Source organism: Sminthopsis crassicaudata, chromosome 3, assembly GCF_048593235.1.
Source record: "Sminthopsis crassicaudata isolate SCR6 chromosome 3, ASM4859323v1, whole genome shotgun sequence".
NCBI classification, from domain to species: domain Eukaryota; kingdom Metazoa; phylum Chordata; class Mammalia; order Dasyuromorphia; family Dasyuridae; genus Sminthopsis; species Sminthopsis crassicaudata.
The window spans coordinates 329,035,954-329,054,732 of NC_133619.1; the positions used below are offsets into that span (position 1 = coordinate 329,035,954).

Consider the following 18,779-nt stretch of genomic DNA (forward strand, 5'->3'; position numbering starts at 1 on the left):
GGTGCCTTACTTTGATAAGATAAGTTACTAGATAAAAATCCTACCTGTGGGAGCCTTTTATGCATGTTGGAGCAGCTGGAAAAGGGAGCTGGGGGAGTAAGTTAAAGCAGATATTTTCATGATGCTGCTATCTCATCTTCCTGAAAAGAACAACCTGGGAAGACCCCTGACCTTAGAAAATAAGAAAAAGTAAGTTAAAACTCAAGGGTTAATTAAGGATTATTATAGATTACTCTCTGGTTACTAGCTATTTTATATTCCCTGAAATCTTACTTATATGGAATCTCTAGTTATATTTATACTTTTTTTTAATGAAGCATCTTATAAGTAATGCTGTTATAATAACACAAATGTGTTTTTATTTTTAGATGAATATTCAACTGTGGAAGTGTTTTATCTCTTAGATAGTTTACTTGGAATAAGAAAGATAAAATAACACCAGATTCAAGAGCATGATTTACATATGCAATCAGTTTTCTAATATCCCAGATCACATCCTTAAAATTTTATATGAATTAGGAAGTATCATAGCAAGTATTACTGGTAACTTGGATACTTAATCTTAATTCTGGGGATTCCATAAGTCAAAGTGAGTTTCTTTAATTGATCTATCTATGCTTTGACCAAAGGATAGTTATTAACAGTTGAGTATTTCTAATTAGTTATCAATGAAAAAAATTAATTATCAATGAATTTTTAAGCCTACTTCCTAAATCTTACTGAAAACATTATTAACTTTTTCTGGATAATAGACCTTTTTGGCAATCTGATGAAGCCAATAGATCCCTTCTGAGAATATTTTTAGATGCATAAAATAAAATACATAGCATTACAAAGGAAACCAATTCTATCAAAGCACAATTCTCAACAAATATTTAAATGATGTTAATGAACACCTGATGAAGAACTGCTGTTCTAGAGTCTGGTTAGTTTATCTTGATACCATGCTACTTCCAGGTTATAGAAGTACATATTAGGATAGCAAAGACACGTAAAACAAAGAATTTTGTCATCTAGAGCCCCATTTGTAATTGCCATGCAATTTGACAAAAGAATCACATCATTTTGTACTCAGTAGTCTTTTGGAATTATTAGAAGTTAAAGGTCACCCTATCTAGCTTGCTGTGTTCCTGTGGATTTAATTGTCCCAGAGTCTGGTCTCCAACTCTCTAGACCCCAAGTTATACAAAGAGGGGCCAGCTAACAAATATTTTGCCTTTTGAAAAGGGCTCTAAAATTTCTAGATGAATTTAAATGAAATCATGTGACAAATATCAGTTGCCCCGATCTCAGTGACTGAACTCTAACTGAATACTTTATCAATAGGAAGCTCACAACTTCAAATTTTATTACATAGTTCTCATTATTAGAAAGTTCTTTCTTATGTGAATCCCAGATCTGCTGCCTTGTAATTTCTACTCACTCAGTTTAGTTTGTTTCTCTGAAGTTACATGAATCAAAGCTAATACCTGTTTCACTAGACAGCCTTTCATTTATTTGAAAACAGTGACCATAACTCCATTTTGCCTTTTCTTTTCTAGGATAAAAACAGAAATATAAGCTGTAGAAAGATGTAAGAAGAAATACAATCTCTAAATAAAAAATAGTATCTCTTTTCACTATCCTTTGCTTATAATCATTGACTATTTAATTTTCTGCCTTCCTGGACTATGCTTGATTTAACTGATATTTACATTAACATTTATATTTACATTTAGATGGATTTCTATCCAGCAAAGCAGGGCATCTTATTAGAGCAAAATTTTATTTCTTCAGCTCTTTTCATTAGAAGATAGGTCATAGTTCTGTTTTTAGCCTTTATAATCAGAACAGAAAAATTTCTTCCTTCAATCAATCAATAAGTATATATTAAGCATCTACTATATACCAGTCATTGTACTAGACACTAAAGATAAAAATAGAAGGAATAAAACACTCCTTATGCTCAAGTTGATGACATTCTGAAGGATAAGAACTACATGTCAGTAAGTGCAGAATAAATCTAAAGAGAATAAATAGAAAACTATTAGGAAGGGCACTAACAGTTGTTGGACATCCAGATCTTAGGTATTTATGTAGAAAGTAGTATTTAAATAGTTCTTATCTAAATGGAAAAAAAATAATAAAATGGGGGTAAGGGGAAAGAACAACAAGTACTTACTCTGTACCAGGTAAATATCATCTCATTTGATCCTCACAACAATCCTAAGAGGTAGGTGCTATTATGCTTCCCATTTTACACTTAAGGAAATTGAGGCAGATGATGGTTAAATGACTTGTTCAGGATCACATAATTAATAAGGTCTGAGACTGGATTTGGACTAGGATCTTCTTGGGTCCAAGAAGTACTTTACCTTCTTCACTACCTAGCTACATCAAAGCAAAAAAGTTCAGGCAGGTTTATTTTTCTCCACTGAAACTTCTCTAGATAAGGTTTACATGAATAACTACATTATTTACTGCCGTATAAACTCTCATTTCATTCTTTTAATTTGAGAGTTTTTTACAGATTTCAATTAGTTGCTGCCATCCAACATCATCTTCTTTCTTCCCCTTGCCTGAATTAGGTTCTTGAGCTCAGCTATAGAAGAAAAGTAATTCTAACTTGACCTTCTGTAATAGAATTTTGAGACAGAAGTAATTTGATATTGGAATATGTTTTCCAGTTTTATTACTGAATATGGGCATCAATTAGAGAGACTACAAAGATACTATAAATCATTTTGAGAAGTCATTTAGGCAGTCACAACTTTAAAATGTTAGCTAAGAAACATAAGTACAGTAGTCATAGGGAAGTAAGCAAGGTATAACTGTCAGAGATGAGCAAATTAAAAAGGGTATGGTGAACCCTGATACTTTGGTGACTACAAGTAAGGAGAGACAGTCTTTGCTATGAACTTTGTCCTTGATTGATGACTAAATTTTCAGGGAAGATTTTTCAGTCATGGTTCTTTGTTTTCAACCTTCACTTTGCACATGAAATGCAGAGAGATAATATGACTAACATACAGTGACTTTTTGATACCTGCATAGAAAAATATTTTTCCTGATTTTCAGTCAAGTGCATTTTTTACTTTTGTCTTCTCATCTAGCTGGGTACATTACTTAGTATATATGTATTTCTGCTTCCCTCTTATCTTTTCCTTAAGTAAAACAAAACCTCCCTTTTTAGGGTTTAATCCTTTTTTTGTGCTTTAGATTTCATTCTTCTTGACTCCTAACCAATCTTACACATTTATCTCCTTCCTCCCCAACATCCATCAGTGTCTCTTTTTACTTCTAGTTTCCTTATCCTCTGCCTTCAGACTAGGTAAGTCTCACCTCTATGATGGAAAATGAACAAAAAGTCTTTTTACCTAACTAAAGACACATTCTATATTTCTCCCTCCTTTTCATGACCAAAGTCTCAAATCAGTGATCTATACCTGCTGCCTTTGTTTACCTACCCTTTCAACTAATCTTACTTTTATATGATTCTGTGAAAGCTTCAGCTTAAAAGTCACTTTTATTACCTAATCCAATGACCTTTTCCTTCATTTTTATTCACTGTTATTTTTTATACTGTTAAACACCCAGTTCTTGAAGTTCTCTTCCTTCAACTCTATGATTCTATACTCCACTTATTCTTTCCCTGGTCTTTTGTTTTTCTTCCTCTTCCTACTTCAAAGTTCAATATTTTCCTATTTTTTAATCTTTTCACTCCTCCTAAATACTCATAATCCATAGGATATAAAATAGAATAAAGGTCAAAGGCCTTTAATGATGGTAGATGAAGTAGATATACTACTTCAAAGCAAATAAACAAATTTAAGATTAGCTTTATAGAGAATATAATGAAAATCAGGATGAAGAAAAATAATCTCAAATTGTAGATTTGCGAGGAATAGAGGAATTCTAGCTTTTATCTTTGCCTATTCATTCCTTTTTTGACACAAGTCTATGGGCAGATTCTACACCTGCTATCTGATGATAATTGATATTTGTATCCAAATTCCTACTTCTGCACTCTTGAGCCCCAGCTTATATCTGTTTTATAAGCTTTCTTCTATAAGAATTCCTAGATTCTGATACCAGGTAAGTGGAAGAACATTAGTACATTAATAGTCAGTATAAGTGGGATGAGATTCTGTTTTGGTCTTTGTAACAAATGTCAGGAAAGAGTCTGAGTTTCTTAGCTCCCATTATCCAACTTGTTAAAAAAGCTTCTGACAGTGCTTTTTGTGGGCAATATTATAATTAAAACAAAAAGGCAACATTTTAACACCCTTCCCCCAAAGTGTTTGTGTTCCACTGAGTCAATCTTAGTCACTCTATAATCTTGGAATTTCTTCCATCCTTGTCTTCATAGAGGAAGACAGTGATCAGGTAGATTTCTGTTGATTAATATAGGGTTAGAAAGTGTTGAGGAAACTATCCTGAAAGCTGGTTCAGTTGTAATTGGTCCCTGATACTGTATTGGTTCCTAATTAAAAGTGGCCTATTTTTAATGGCCAGGATAATTAAGTGACCCCTAGCAACTTACAAGTTTTCTGAGCCTTGTTTTCTCATATGAAAAGATCTAAAATAACCTTTGAAGTCACTCTTAACTCTAAATCTATGATTTTATGATTTATCATTTAGGAGATAAGGTCAACATAACATGTTCTTACAATGGTCTGGGCATAGATTTCCATCCTTCTAATTCCTTCCTCTGTAAGCAGTAATAACTTTAGGGCAAATGTCCTTCCACAGAGTTTGGGGACAGAAGGATTGTCCTATTCTTGTTGGGGATGATGGGAACTTCCTAGATGGAGGGACCCATATTGTTTAAATTACCTGTGCATTATGAGAGCAAGCCAGAATGTGATAAGAGATCCTCAAGTCATAAAACAATAAGTCTTTGATATAAAATCTTTCTGAGCTCTAATTACTGGCATCTGTTTCAAGTCTCTCTTTCTCTAGGGATTTGACTACAAAGAGAATCTGTGATACAAAAGACCTATGTTCCTGCTCATTCTACTTACTTTATTTTTACTGAAAGGAAAAGGGGGTGGGGAACTCTATCACAGTAATTTTTTTTTTTTTTTTTGCTAAGGCATAGTTTTATTTTTTTTCTTTTTTTATTATTAAAACTTTATATTTTCAAAACATATGCATGGATAATTTTTCAACATTAATCCTTGCATAGCCTTATGTTCCAAATTTCCCCCTCCTTTCCACCAACCCCTCCCGCAGATGGCAAGTAATTCAATATAAGTTATACATGTTAAAATATATGTTAAATCCAATATATGTAAACATATTTGTATAATTATCTTGCTGCATAAGAAAGATCATATCAAAAAGGAAAAAATGAATAAGAAAACAAAATACAAACAAAAAAAAAAAAGTGAGAATCTTATGTAGTGATCCACACTCAGTTCCCATAATCCTCTCTCTGGGTTTAAATGGCTCTCTTCATCTCGAAATCATTGAAACTGGCCTCAAGAGTCACATCCATCAGAATTTATCATTGTATAATATTGTTGTTATCAAGTACAATGATCTCCTGGTTCTGCTCATTTTGCTTTGCGCCAGTTCATGTAAGTTTCTCCAGGCTTCTCTAAAATCATCCTGCCCATTGTTTCTTATAGAACAATAATATTCCATAACATTCATATACCACAACTTATTCAGCCATTCTCCAACTGATGGCATCCACTCAGTTTCCAATTTCCTTTTTTTTTTCTTTTTTTTTTTTATGAGTAATTTTTTTTTATAACATTATCCCTTGTATTCATTTTTCCAAATTTTCCCCTTCCTCCCCTAGATGACAGGCAATCCCATACATGTTAAATGTGTTACAGTATAACCTAGGTACAATATATGTGTGTAAATCCAATTTTCTTGTTGCATGTTAAGAATTTGATTCTAAAGGTATAAGTAACCTGGGTAGAAAGACAGTAGTGCTAACAGTTTACAATCAATTCCCAGTGTTCCTTTTCTGAGTGTAGTTGTTTCTGTCCATCATTTATCAGCTGGAAGTGAGTTGAATCTTCTTTATGTTGAAGATATCCACTTCCATCAGAATACATCTTCAGTCAGTATTGTTGTTGAAGTGTATAGTGATCTCCTGGTTCTGCTCATTTCACTCAGCATCAGTTCATGTAAGTCTCTCCAAACTTCTCTGTATTCATCCTGCTGGTCATTTCTTACAGAGCAATAATATTCCATAACCTTCATATACCATAATTTACCCAACCATTTTCCAATTGATGGAAATCCATTCATTTTCCAGTTTCTAGCCACTACGAAAAGGGCTGCCACAAACATTTTGGCACATACAGGTCCCTTTCCCCTCTTTAGTATTTCTTTGGGATATAATCCCAGTAGTAACACTGCTGGATCAACAGGTATGCACAGTTTGATAACTTTTTGAGCATAGTTCCAAATTGTTCTCCAGAATGGCCGGATTCTTTCACAACTCCACCAACAATGCATTAGTGTCCCAGTTTTCCCACATCCCCTCCAACATTCATCATTATTTGTTCTTGTCATCTTAGCCAATCTGACAGGTGTGTAATGCTATCTCAGAGTTGTCTTAATTTGCATTTCTATGATCAGTAGTGATTTGGAACACTTTCATATGAGTGGATAGTTTCAACTTCATTATCTGAGAATTATCTGTTCATATCCTTTGACCATTTATCAATTGGAGAATGGTTTGATTTCTTATAAATTAGGGTTAGTTCTCTATATATTTTGGAGATGAGGCCTTTATCAGAACCTTTAACTGTAAAAATATTTTCCCAATTTGTTACTTCCCTTCTAATCTTGTTTGCATTAGTTTTGTTTGTACAGAAACTTTTTAGTTTGTTGTAATCAAAATCTTTTATTTTGTGATCAAAATGATCTCTAGTTCTCCTCTAGTCATAAATTCCTTCCTCCTCCACAGGTCTGAGAGGTAGACTATCCTCTGTTCCTCTAATCTATTTATGGTCTCATTCTTTATGCCTAAATCATGGACCCATTTTGATCTTATCTTGGTATATGGTGTTAAGTGTGGATCCATATCTAATTTCTGCCATACTAATTTCCAGTTTTCCCAACAGTTTTTTTCAAATAATGAATTTTTATCCCAAATGTTGGTATCTTTGGGTTTGTCAAACATTAGATTGCTATAGTTGTACCCTTTTTTATCCTTTGTACCTAATCTGTTCCACTGATCGACTGGTCTATTTCTTAGCCAATAAGGTTTTGGTAACTGCTGCTTTATAATATAGTTTTAGATCAGGTACACCTAGACCTCCTTCATCTGACTTTTTTTTCATTAATTCCCTTGAAATTCTTGACCTTTTATTCTTCCATATGAATTTTGTTGTTATTTTTTCTAGGTCATTAAAATAGTTTCTTGGGAGTCTGATTGATATAGCACTAAATAAATAGATTAGTTTGGGGAATATTATCATCTTTATTATATTCGCTTGGCCTATCCACGAGTACTGAATGTCTTTCCAATTATTTAAATCTGACTTTATTTTTGTGGCAAGTGTTTTGTAATTTTGCTCATATAATTCCTGACTTTTCTTTGGTAGATGGATTCCCAAATATTTTATACTCTAGACATTTGTTTTGAATGGAATTTCTCTTAGTATTTCTTGCTGTTGAATTTTGCTGGTGATGTATAAAAATGCTGAGGATTTATGTGGATTTATTTTGTATCCAGCAACTTTGCTGAAGTTGTGAATTATTTCTAATAACTTTTTATTAGAATCTCTGGGATTTTCTAAGTATACCATCATATCATCTGCAAATCAGTTTGATTTCCTCATTACCTACTCTTACTCCTTTAATCTCTTTCTTGACTCTTATTGCCAAGGCTAGCATTTCTAATACAATATTGAATAGTAATAGTGATAGTGGGCAACCTTGTTTCACTCCTGATATTACTGGGAAAGGTTCCAGTTTATCTCCATTACATATTATGCTTACTGATGGTCTTAAATATATGCTCCTGACTATTTTAAGGAATAGTCCATTTATTCCTATACTCTCAAGTGTTTTTAGTAGGAATGGATGTTGGGTTTTATCAAATGCTTTTTCTGCATCTATTGAGATGATCATATGGTTTTTATTAATTTGATTATTAATATGGTCAGTTATACTAATAGTTTTCCTAATATTAAACCAGCCCTGCATTATTTGTATAAATCCTACTTGATCATAGTGTATTATCCTGGGGATGATTTTCTGAAGTTTTTTTGCTAATATCTTATTTAAGATCTTAGCATCAATATTCATTAAGGAGATTGTTCTGTAGTTTTCTTTCTCAGTTTTCAATCTACCTGGTTTAGGTATCAGTACCATGTCTGTATCACATTAATTTTTAACTTAGTAACTTTGTATTGTTATTTTCCAGCACACGTATTGATATAGCTGATCTTTTTTTTTTTTTTTTTCTTTCACATCTGAAAGGTGTGGTCTTCCTATAGATCAACATGGTGCATTGAGCATTTAAAATCCTCAGGAATTAAGCCATTTTTGATGACCAAGTGATCTGACTAGCAGAATGTTTACTTCTTTGAGCACCAGAATTATGGGATTGTTTTGTTTTTTGTTTTGTTTTGCTGAGGCAATTGAAGTCAAGTGACTTGCCCAGGGTCACACAGCTAGGAAGTGTTAAGTGTCTGAGGCCAGATTTAAACTAGGTCTTCCTGACTTCAGGGCTGGTGCTCTATCCACTGTACCACCTAGTTGCCCTATTATAGGAATTTTTATAACAGAATATTACACATTTTTTTGTTATTTTAAATGAAGTACACTAAGCTTAGTATCATCTTTTCTTTAAAATTCAGGATCACCTTTATGAATTTAGTTATAATATTGTTTTTTATCTTGATGTCCATTGAGCAGTCCTTGTCTTTGAACTTACCCTAAATGGTTCCAATGTCCACACTTTTTAAAAAGTATTTTTGTTTCCATCTTTGTTTTCAAACTGTAGACTATCATCGCTTATTTCTGTCAGAACACCTGCATATAATAGTTATTCTACACCCTTCTAATGTTCAGTTTATTGCTTCTAATTAGCAATAGACTAAAACACCAGACAACCTGATTGATGAGAATTAATCAGTCAGTTAATAAGTACCTATTGCATGCTGGGCATTGTGCCAAGCACTGAGAATATTTGTCCTTAACGATCTCATTTTCTAATGGAGAAGATAATATGCATGCAGGTATTTACTTATAAAATATATGTAGTGTATAAAATATATGAGAAGAAAGAAACTCTGGAAATAAGAAACTAGCAGTGTTGGGAGGGCAGAAGTGAAGATGTGAAAAGCTTCTTGCAGAAGGTAGATTTCAGATCAGTCTTGAATAAATCCAAGAGGACAGAGTTAAGGAAGAAGAGGATCCCAGGCATGAGAAATAGCCAGCAAAAAGTTTTGAGGTGAGGACATAGAATTATGTGCACAAGAGACTAGAAGTCCATGATATGTATGTGTGTGTATAAGTTTATATATACACATATTTGTGAATATGATGTTCTGAAAGTAAAAACAACAGATTGCCTATATGGAGTCATTGCAAGTGAGAAGATAGAGGTGGAACTGGGGTTGCAAGCTTAGGCAATTGAGAAGCTAGTCATGCCCTCCACAATGATAGGGAAGATTTGAGGGAAAAGATAATGGAGTCTATTTTGGACTTCTTGGGTTTGGAATATCCAGTTCAAGGTATCAGCTGGACTATTGATATTTGTTTGGAGGTCAAGAGATAGGTTGGATTGGATAAATAGATCTAAGAATCCATGGAAGCAGATGAGCTCACCAAGTAAAATAGTATAGATGGAGAAAAAATAAGGTCCAGAACAGTGAATAAATTTCACAGTGAGAGTTTGAAGCAATCTCCATTCAATAAAATCTTAAGAAATTTATCACATGTATTTTTTGACAAATGTTTTGGCACCTTAGAATCCATTTTTATTTAATTCCTAATTCTCATCAGCATTCCAAACAGATGAAGTTGCTGAATAGCTAGCTGAATTAAATATAGAAGAGGTACTCCTATGCCCAATGATCTAAAAGTTAGTACAATTTTAAGCTATTAAAGCTTTAAGTCTTTTAAGACATCCTGTATAAGAATTCACAGAATTCTATATGTTGTCTTATCATTTTCTCATTAGCCAGTTTTTTTTGTCTGCTCTGTCAATCAGTAACTAGAATTTTAAGTTCCTAGAAGGCAAGAATTGTTTTTAACTCAATTTGATGCAATAGGAACTGAAATTCCATAAGTATTTATTGATGAATATGTTTTCTTATATGGTATAATAGCCAAATCATGCTTCTCCCTCTAGTTTTTCAAACTTTTAAATTTGCTTTACAAATGAAATAAGTTGTATTGCCCTCCATGCTCCACAAAATACAATAGTCTTTTATAATACAGTATAAGCTGATGTTTATGCAGTTAATTTATACAAGTAACTATATAGATATTATCCCTTTTGACCCTTACAACAAACCTATAAAGTAGGAAATACAGATTTTATTCCCATTTTATAAATAAGGTTCATTAGCTCATAGTGTAATGCTAGAGAAACTGAGGCAAGATAGAAATTAGAGAGTTTTTAATATTTTACTTGAGTTTCTGAGAGGGAGAGATTTTTTTGGGGACAGATCAGAATCCATTTGTCCCCCAGGGCTAAATTGGACTTTCATCTCAGAGAATTCAGCATCAAATATGAGATCCCAATGATTTTTATATGGCTCCAGAGATCAGGGGAGGCAAAGGCAAGGGGTGGGGCCTGAACATGACTGAGCACGAGAATTTCCAGGAACGGACCATCAATCTGGTTCTGACAGGGTCAGGGTAGAGCCATAAATTCTGATAAATTGAAAGTGAAGAGGATAGTCACTAGAGACAGAAAGTCTGGAATAAGAGATATGTAAGCATATCTCTAAGTAACTTATCTACCTATGGAATGCTAGAGGTCAAGGCTCCCAGCCCTAATTATCTTAGTCCTAATGGTTAGGAAGAGGGTTTGCAACCAGGAGGACTGAGGCAAAACAATTCAAGGAACTGAGGCAGAACAATTTTGGGAAACTGAGGCAGGACAATTTAGGGAAACTGAGGCACAATATAGAACTGGATGATACCTACAAGTCCCTCAACTTCATTAAGTTAAAAAAAGTTGAGTTATTTGCTCATGGTCATAAAGGACAAGTATTAGTGGTGAGATTCAAAGTGAGGTTTCTTGTGTTTCCAAATCCAGGATTCTTTTCATTATAGCAAGTTGCCTCCAAAAATTATAAAGAAAAACTGCTATTCTTATAGAAAAGGAAAATTGACTATCCCATTTCTTCATAAACATGTAAAAGACTTATTCCTTAAGATTTCTGATAATCTGGCCTTAGACCTCAGGGTTAGAAATCCACGTACATATTTTTACATACTTTGTACAATTTTTTCCCCCTCAGGATAATTTGCCTATGTAACCTGTTTGTTTACTCTTAACTGTTATTTCATTAGGCTATTCATTCAATTGATTGGCATCATGAGGGCAAACAGTTCATGTGCAGCCATTCAGATGGCAGCTTGACTCTGTGGAACCTGAAAAGTCCAAGCCGTCCCTTCCAGACCACAATTCCACATGGTAAGATGATGCTTTCAAAAGGAATAAATGTTGATATTCACTGCTTAAGGTGGAATGAAAAGAAGTGGTGTTAGTATTTAGGTTAAGGAAGTGACATTTTACAAGTAGCTTACTTTCCCCTCCTTCATTTCTAAAGATTCAAGGATTACTCCCAAGTGTCAAGATCATTTTTTCCAGCCTTCCTTCATCCCCTTCCCTCTTTTCCCACACCAAATGAACTTACTGCCTCTACATACAGTGACTGGAGAGGTTGATAGTTGAGTGGCTGACCTCTCTAGGAATCACTGTTAGTGCTGACTAAAACCATGCACACACACCCACTGAAGCTGTACTTAGTGATAGTGTCTAAAGATGGTAGAACGATCTGGTCTTAAATCTTTTCAGAAATATCTTGTGGCTCTGCTGCTATTGACCTAACTCCTCCTTTGTTCTGTTTTCTCTCATTCTTTGCTATCTTTATGTAATGTTCTTCAGATAGGCCCTATTGCATCTTGTGAAGTTTATTAAATGCATTTTAATTACCATCTCCCATGAGTAAGAACAAGTTATCTCTTTTAATGAAATATCTAATAATATGTAGCATGTACTACAGAGTAGACCACAGAAAATTAGTGAGCAGATAGTGAAAAAAACATTCACAAGACTTGATTAATTCAATGAAACCTCATTAATACCAATATGAATCCTACCCAGTAATGTTACATTTCAGAAGCTTTGTTATACCTATATATGCTCTAGCCATTACTTTGATGCTTGTGTGGGCAGTTATTTATAATTTATCTAACTTCTTGGTTCTATGTATGCATTGTACAACTACACTGAGAACCCACATGTGAAATATATATTTTGACATTAATTTTACTTCTCCATTTGGGCCATATCAGCTTTTAGGAAAGGCATTAGTAAGCTAAAATTTATATACAAAAGAGAAATTGTGTAGGGTAGCTACTAGAAAAAAATAAGAGAATTTCCAGAAGCTCTGTGGAACAGAATTTTTCTATAACTTGCATAGAATATGTCAAAGGCTTTCAAAAAACTATTCTTTTAAAATTTATTAAGGCCCCTCAAAACTCTTGTTATATCTATTAATAGTTACATATTATAAATTAAAATATCTTAGTATTATTATGAAAATAGTTTTGACCTCATGGCCTCTCAGAAAGGGTCTTAGAGAATCTCAGGATTCCTGGATCATACTTTGAGAATCTCTCAAAGTATATAATTATATTTCTGCATCAGCCAGGTGATTGTTATACATGTAAAAATATGTAGGCTGGTTCTCCTATTTGGAAGAAAAGGTAAAATGATTTGAGGAATGTCTCTCTACTTTCCAGGTTTTCAGGAAGAATAATATGTTTCTTTTTTAAAAAATGGAAATAATGCAAAGTGCAAACAAAAAAGAAAAAGAATTAGAGAAGAAGTTCCCAATCTGGTCAGTAGTTTGGAGGGTGGATATGGTCAAAGCGGAGAAAGGAGAGAAGGATCACTGACCATTGGGAACTAAGGCATAGTTACTTTTCCTCCAGTGCATAATAAAGAGGATCCACAGGTAATGTCAGGTAAAAGATCTTTCATTAAAATTAGAGGAAGAAGAGGAAAGTAATGAGAAAGGCTGAGGTAGCTATTTATAAGCCTCATGATAGTATTAAGAGTCATCTGCCATTATTCTGGGGCTTGCATGTATCAAGGAGGTTACAGATAAGCACACATTTTACTTCTGGAAAACCTCTGCAAAATACCATTCAAGACTGTGAAGTCCTGGGCAAAAAATGGAAGACCTTAGGGATAAAATTGGTATTTTCATTATTGTTGTCAGTTAAAAACAAAGGGTTCAAAAGAGAGAAGCAGTTTGAAACTTGGAATAGCTAGTTAATAAGATGGTGTCTGAGAATAAGATTTGGATTTCTGGACCTTAGCTGAAAATATAGGAATGACAAGCTCCTTCTGGCAGGTAATGAAGTGATCCTAACAAGGGATGGTAAGATATTTTCCTAGTCTTATAATCAATTCAAAAGCTGCAAAAGGAGGGAAAAGAATAAAACTATCTATGTATAACCCACCAAGGTAGATATTATTGAGATAACTATAATGTCAAAAGAGTAGTAGCAATAGCTATATCTAGGAATTAAAGTAAACCAAAATGGAAAAAAAAAAAAAAAAAAAAAAAAGATGGAGCAATAAAATTTATGGCTTCAGTTATCTATACATACATAAATGCATACTATGTGAGTAACAAAAAGTAAACACAAGTGGGCAAATTTGATCTCTTGTTATTACTCAGACTTGATGAGATAAGCCTAATGACTAGAATATGTTTGGGATTTTTTTGGTTAAGATCTGTGATTTTATCTCTATGAAGAAGTGCTGAAACTTCCTTTCTAATGTAGATTTAAAATATTTCTTTACTTGTAGTTTTAGAGAGTTGCTAGGGATACTAAGCAATTAAATGACTCCCCCATGCATAAGAAGCAAGATTGGAATCCAAGTTATTTTTCATGTCAAGTTTAGTCTTTATCCATTCTACTACATTGCCTGTCATGATAAAAAGGAAAAGGATAATGAGTAGTGAATAGTATCAAGTATGAGCAATTGAGGAACCAGAGGCGAGAAGGATTTGGGTAAAGATTAACAAAGGCAGAAACAAAACAAGTTATATCCATGCACTACAGAGTACTTTGACCTTCTACTCCCCCCCCCCCCAAAAAAAAAAAAGATAATTTAACACAAAAGCATGCTATAATAGAATGGGAGGGACATTCAATTATCTGGATTCAGGTACTTTACTCAGGTAAAGTACTTTCTTTGTTACAGAAAAGCAGCTATACAACTTCTAACATGCTTTAATAATTTCATCTTTCAAAAGGCAGAGCAACCAATAAGGAACATTGCTTATTCTGTACCATATTTTTACTAGTAAGAAGAACTGTTTGTTGAAGTATAAATGTTGATTTGAAGTGACTACTCTCCTTTCAAACTTGTGATAGGAAAGGAGAGGAAAGACATAATGATCCAACATAAAGCCTAGGTTTCAGTAGAATACGTCTTAGGGATTAAAATAAGCAAGTATAGATACAATGAAACATACTATCATGAACTGAACTTCTACAAGTTCAGTCACCCTAGAATGCCTTAAAAGTTCTCAGAAATGAAATTTTGAAAACAGGTAAACTCCTCAGAGAGTCAGAAAAGAGCATTGGTTTGGGAGTCAGAGGACCTAGATTCAAATCCTATCTATCATTGCCTGAATGACTATGGACAAGTTACAAGACTTTTCTAGAATTGTTTCCTTTAAAAAAAAAAAAAAAAAAAGCAGTTTCCTCAGGTGTAGAAGAAGGTAGTTGGATTAGATTGTGATCTAAGAGCCCTTCTAGTTCTAGATGATGCAAAGAAAAAGGTAGAGTTGTATAAAGAGGTGAGCTGGATCACAAGGAATTTAAGTCAATCTACATTTAGTTGAGCATTCAGCTGGCCATTGCTTCTGATCCTTTCAGCTCTCTTGCAAAGATTCTGAGAGATGACTATTCCCAGTGTAGTTGAATTGACACTGAATGTCATCTCCATGGCAATACTGCATTGCATAGAGATAGGTATATAGGTATATATAGGTGTACATATAAGGTAATAGGTAATAGAGTATAAAGTATGAACCTAAGTATCTGGCACAATTCAGTGAGAATAGTGTTAGGATTGCTAACCTTAAGAAAAGTGCTAAAAATAAGACTTGTGGGTGGATCGTGGTATATTATATCTTTACAAGTGTTTTGAAGATTGGAACATAAAAGAGAGAAAACCTATTTACTTATAAGAGGGGTGGATTTTGACTGAATATAAAAACAACTATCAATACCACTAAAGCTATTCCAAAGTGGAAAATGGAAGCCAGATGACCATTTGTTAGGACTATTTTAAGGGATCCTTATTTCAGTATGGACTGGACAGGATCTGAAATCCCAGCTCTAGTATCTATGATTCTAAATGTTTTGTAATCCTTTTAAAAGCAATGCTGACTTTCATCTGCTGAGCGATGTTTTTTCTTCAGTGATAGCATTATAAAAAATGAGCTTCCATGAAAGGAAAATCTATGATTTTCAGTACTTTGAGTATTTCAGTGTGATAGGTGCTATGTGTGTTATCTGAGCAGCACTATAGGCAGACCTCTGTTTTTATAGTTCTGACAGACCAAAGCAAAATGCAACCTTTGCAAACTGGTTTGACAACTGTTGTTCATCATTCTAATTACAATCTACAAGTGTGCAGTCATCAAGTTATGGAGGATTACAGCAAGGATCTACGGCACATGCTATTAGCATTGCTTTTTCTCTGTGTCACAGCCAAATATTATGTGACTCAAAATTTGATGTTAATATCTAAATCACAATTCTGAATGCAATGACACATTGCTAAAAGTAGATAAACCACAATCATGCAAGAATGTAACTTTTTGTGATACTTTTATTTACAGAAAAGGAATTTGAAATCACTTCTATACATGTAACTATTATTATCATTCCTTTATGGAGTGGAAAAAATGTTAACACACTTCTCTAGGCAATCTTTCACAATGATGTGCCAACTTGATTAATATAACAAAATGCATAGATTATGTCTATGAGTATATATATATATATATATATATATATATATATATATATATATATATATATATATAATGCAGTGCTATTCTTGGTACATCTCCTAAACTGTCTGAGGAAGAATGTCATTTATGCTATTCTGTAACTGATAATAAAGTCATACTGAACTTCCTTCAGATAAAGTGCCTTTGTCAGAGATATACACAGCTAATTTGTTAAATAGGATGCTAATGTGTTTTATTCTTATGGGAGTAAAGACTAATGTGTTAATGGGTATCACAGCATGGATAATCCTTTTTATGATTATAATGCATTCAGTTGATTCCTTTTTGAAATTCCATGAGAATGCCAATATTGGTTAAATAGATGCTAAAAATGTATTGAAATCTGTGGAACTGCCAACAATGGTAGGCATAGAATCAGGTTATAGTTACTTATGGCACAAAGATGGGTATTGGTTGTGACATTAAGTGCTATACTCATCATATTAGGAGATGATAGGGGCAAGAAAGGAAAACTAATGGGTAAGCCAGCTATTGCTTTATGATTTCTGGAGAATAAAATGCCATCTTTAATAAATAGCTGTGTATGTTCTATAATAGTTGGATGAAAATAATTTTAAAGATTTCTTAAAGGTACTTCTCGCAAGATGGTGATGTGATAGCATCTATAAAAACCCTGAACCCAGATACTTCATGATAACTCTAAAAATGCATCATAAAGAACAATGATAAAGAGAACAAAAGACAAATTGCTAAAAATTCCTCTATGTAGACCAAAAGTGTTACAATAAGACTTCCAGATACCTACAAAGCTTTAAGTAAAGACAAGCTGTGTTTTGCCTATAACACTGTGATTAAATATACTAGGGTTTCAGCAGTAGAGAGAGCCAGACTATTCAATTATGCCCATGCAGCCAGCTCTAATGTCATAACAAAAGATAGTCCACCAACACCAAACAGGTGTTCTCAGGTAGCCAATTCTTAAGCCCACAAACCAGTGCCCAAGTAGTTCATTCCCAATCTACAATGAGAGAAAGGGCCAGAATACCATCTGGTATTTTGAAGGAAGCCTGCTACCAGTACAGTCAGCAACAATTAGACCTTTCAGTGTCAAAGTAAGAGACAGAGCTGTGATTTGATATTATGCAAAGGGAAGGAGACAAAAATAGAAGAGGCTAAGGACAAATTTGTAAGTCAAGCCACTAGAAGACCTAGGGATTCTTGCAAACAATAAGACTTAATAGTATCCATCCCTTCCAAGAACAAACAAGACTCACCCACCCAATCCATAAATAAGGAAGGGAGCAGACTTTTACCCAATGGCAAAATCCTAATCCAGAAACTGAGGTTCAAGATACAGGAAACAGAAGAAAATATCATGCAGAAATAATATAAACTGATAAAAGCTCAAGGGTAAAACCAGAAGAAAAGAATAACTTCATAGAAAGTCTAAATAGATTCTCAAAGAAAAGAAGGCTTATCCAAAAGGACTCCAAGAACTCCTAATTGAAATGAAGCAAGAGAGGCAAAATATAGTTTTAGATTAAATGAGAGTTATGATAGAAAGAATGGGAAGTAGAATTAATATGTTAGAAGTGAAAGTAGTAAGAGTTACTCAAAAAAACTTCCTTAAAAATTAGAATAAATCAAACAGAAAACACTAATTTCATAAAACATGCTATATTGAAAACAAAATTAAAACTTGGGGGGAAAAGAACAAAATGTAAAATATATATATTTTTGAAAGAAATTATTGGGTGACTTTGGCCAAGAAGAAATAATTCAAGAATCATAACATCCCAACCCAAAAAATCCTAGACACTGTATTTCAAAATACTAATAAAAAATACCCAGATCAATTAAACCTATAGGGAATTGTGAAAATAGGAAAAATCTAATTATCACCTTCTAAAAGAAATTCTCAAATGAAAACTCAGAGAAGTATCATACTTAAAAATTCAGAGATTCCAAGTGAAATAAGAAAAAAAAATTACAAATTGCCAGAGAGAAAAAAAAAAAAATCAAGTATGAAGGAACCAAAGAAACAATGACACAACTTTTAACAATTATCACCAAAAAAAAAAAAAAAAAAAAATTAAACATAACAGAGAATTTGGAGAGGGAGGTGGCTCTGTTTTGTTTTGATGATCTTAAAAGAATAAATAAGATGGAAGGAATAGCATATACAATGGCAGAAAAGGTAGAAACTTAATATATTATGTAATCAGGGTGCCCCAAATAAAGAATATTTAAACATGCAATAAAAAGCAGTAAGAGGAACATCACCTCCACACATAAATCCACTGCTTTTAGAATTCTTTGGATTTCTCCATCATGCCTTCCTTCCCCAAGAAATTCATGATAGGTAAATTTCATCCTGAAAGATTGAATCTATTTGTTATTCACATCTCTTCAGAAATTCTCTGCCCCTCTAATTTGACTCTCTGACCAGAAGGTAGAATCACAGTTTTTAAGGTTTCTATTTAAGGAGAAGCCTCGAACCAATCATTTCTCCATTTCCTTCCAGTTATATAGTTTTTGGACTTTTCCACCATGTCTTCCTCATCCCCCATACTT

At 33.5% G+C, this 18,779-nt stretch overlaps 1 protein-coding gene across 1 annotated transcript in view; it reads left to right on the forward strand.

The window, feature by feature from the left end:
* STXBP5L (syntaxin binding protein 5L) overlaps nt 1-18,779 on the forward strand; it is a 420,610-nt gene that overhangs the window by 206,487 nt on the left and 195,344 nt on the right. Inside the window, 1 exon segment of the mRNA XM_074301345.1 lies at nt 11,485-11,608. Coding sequence (XP_074157446.1) covers nt 11,485-11,608 — 124 coding nt within the window.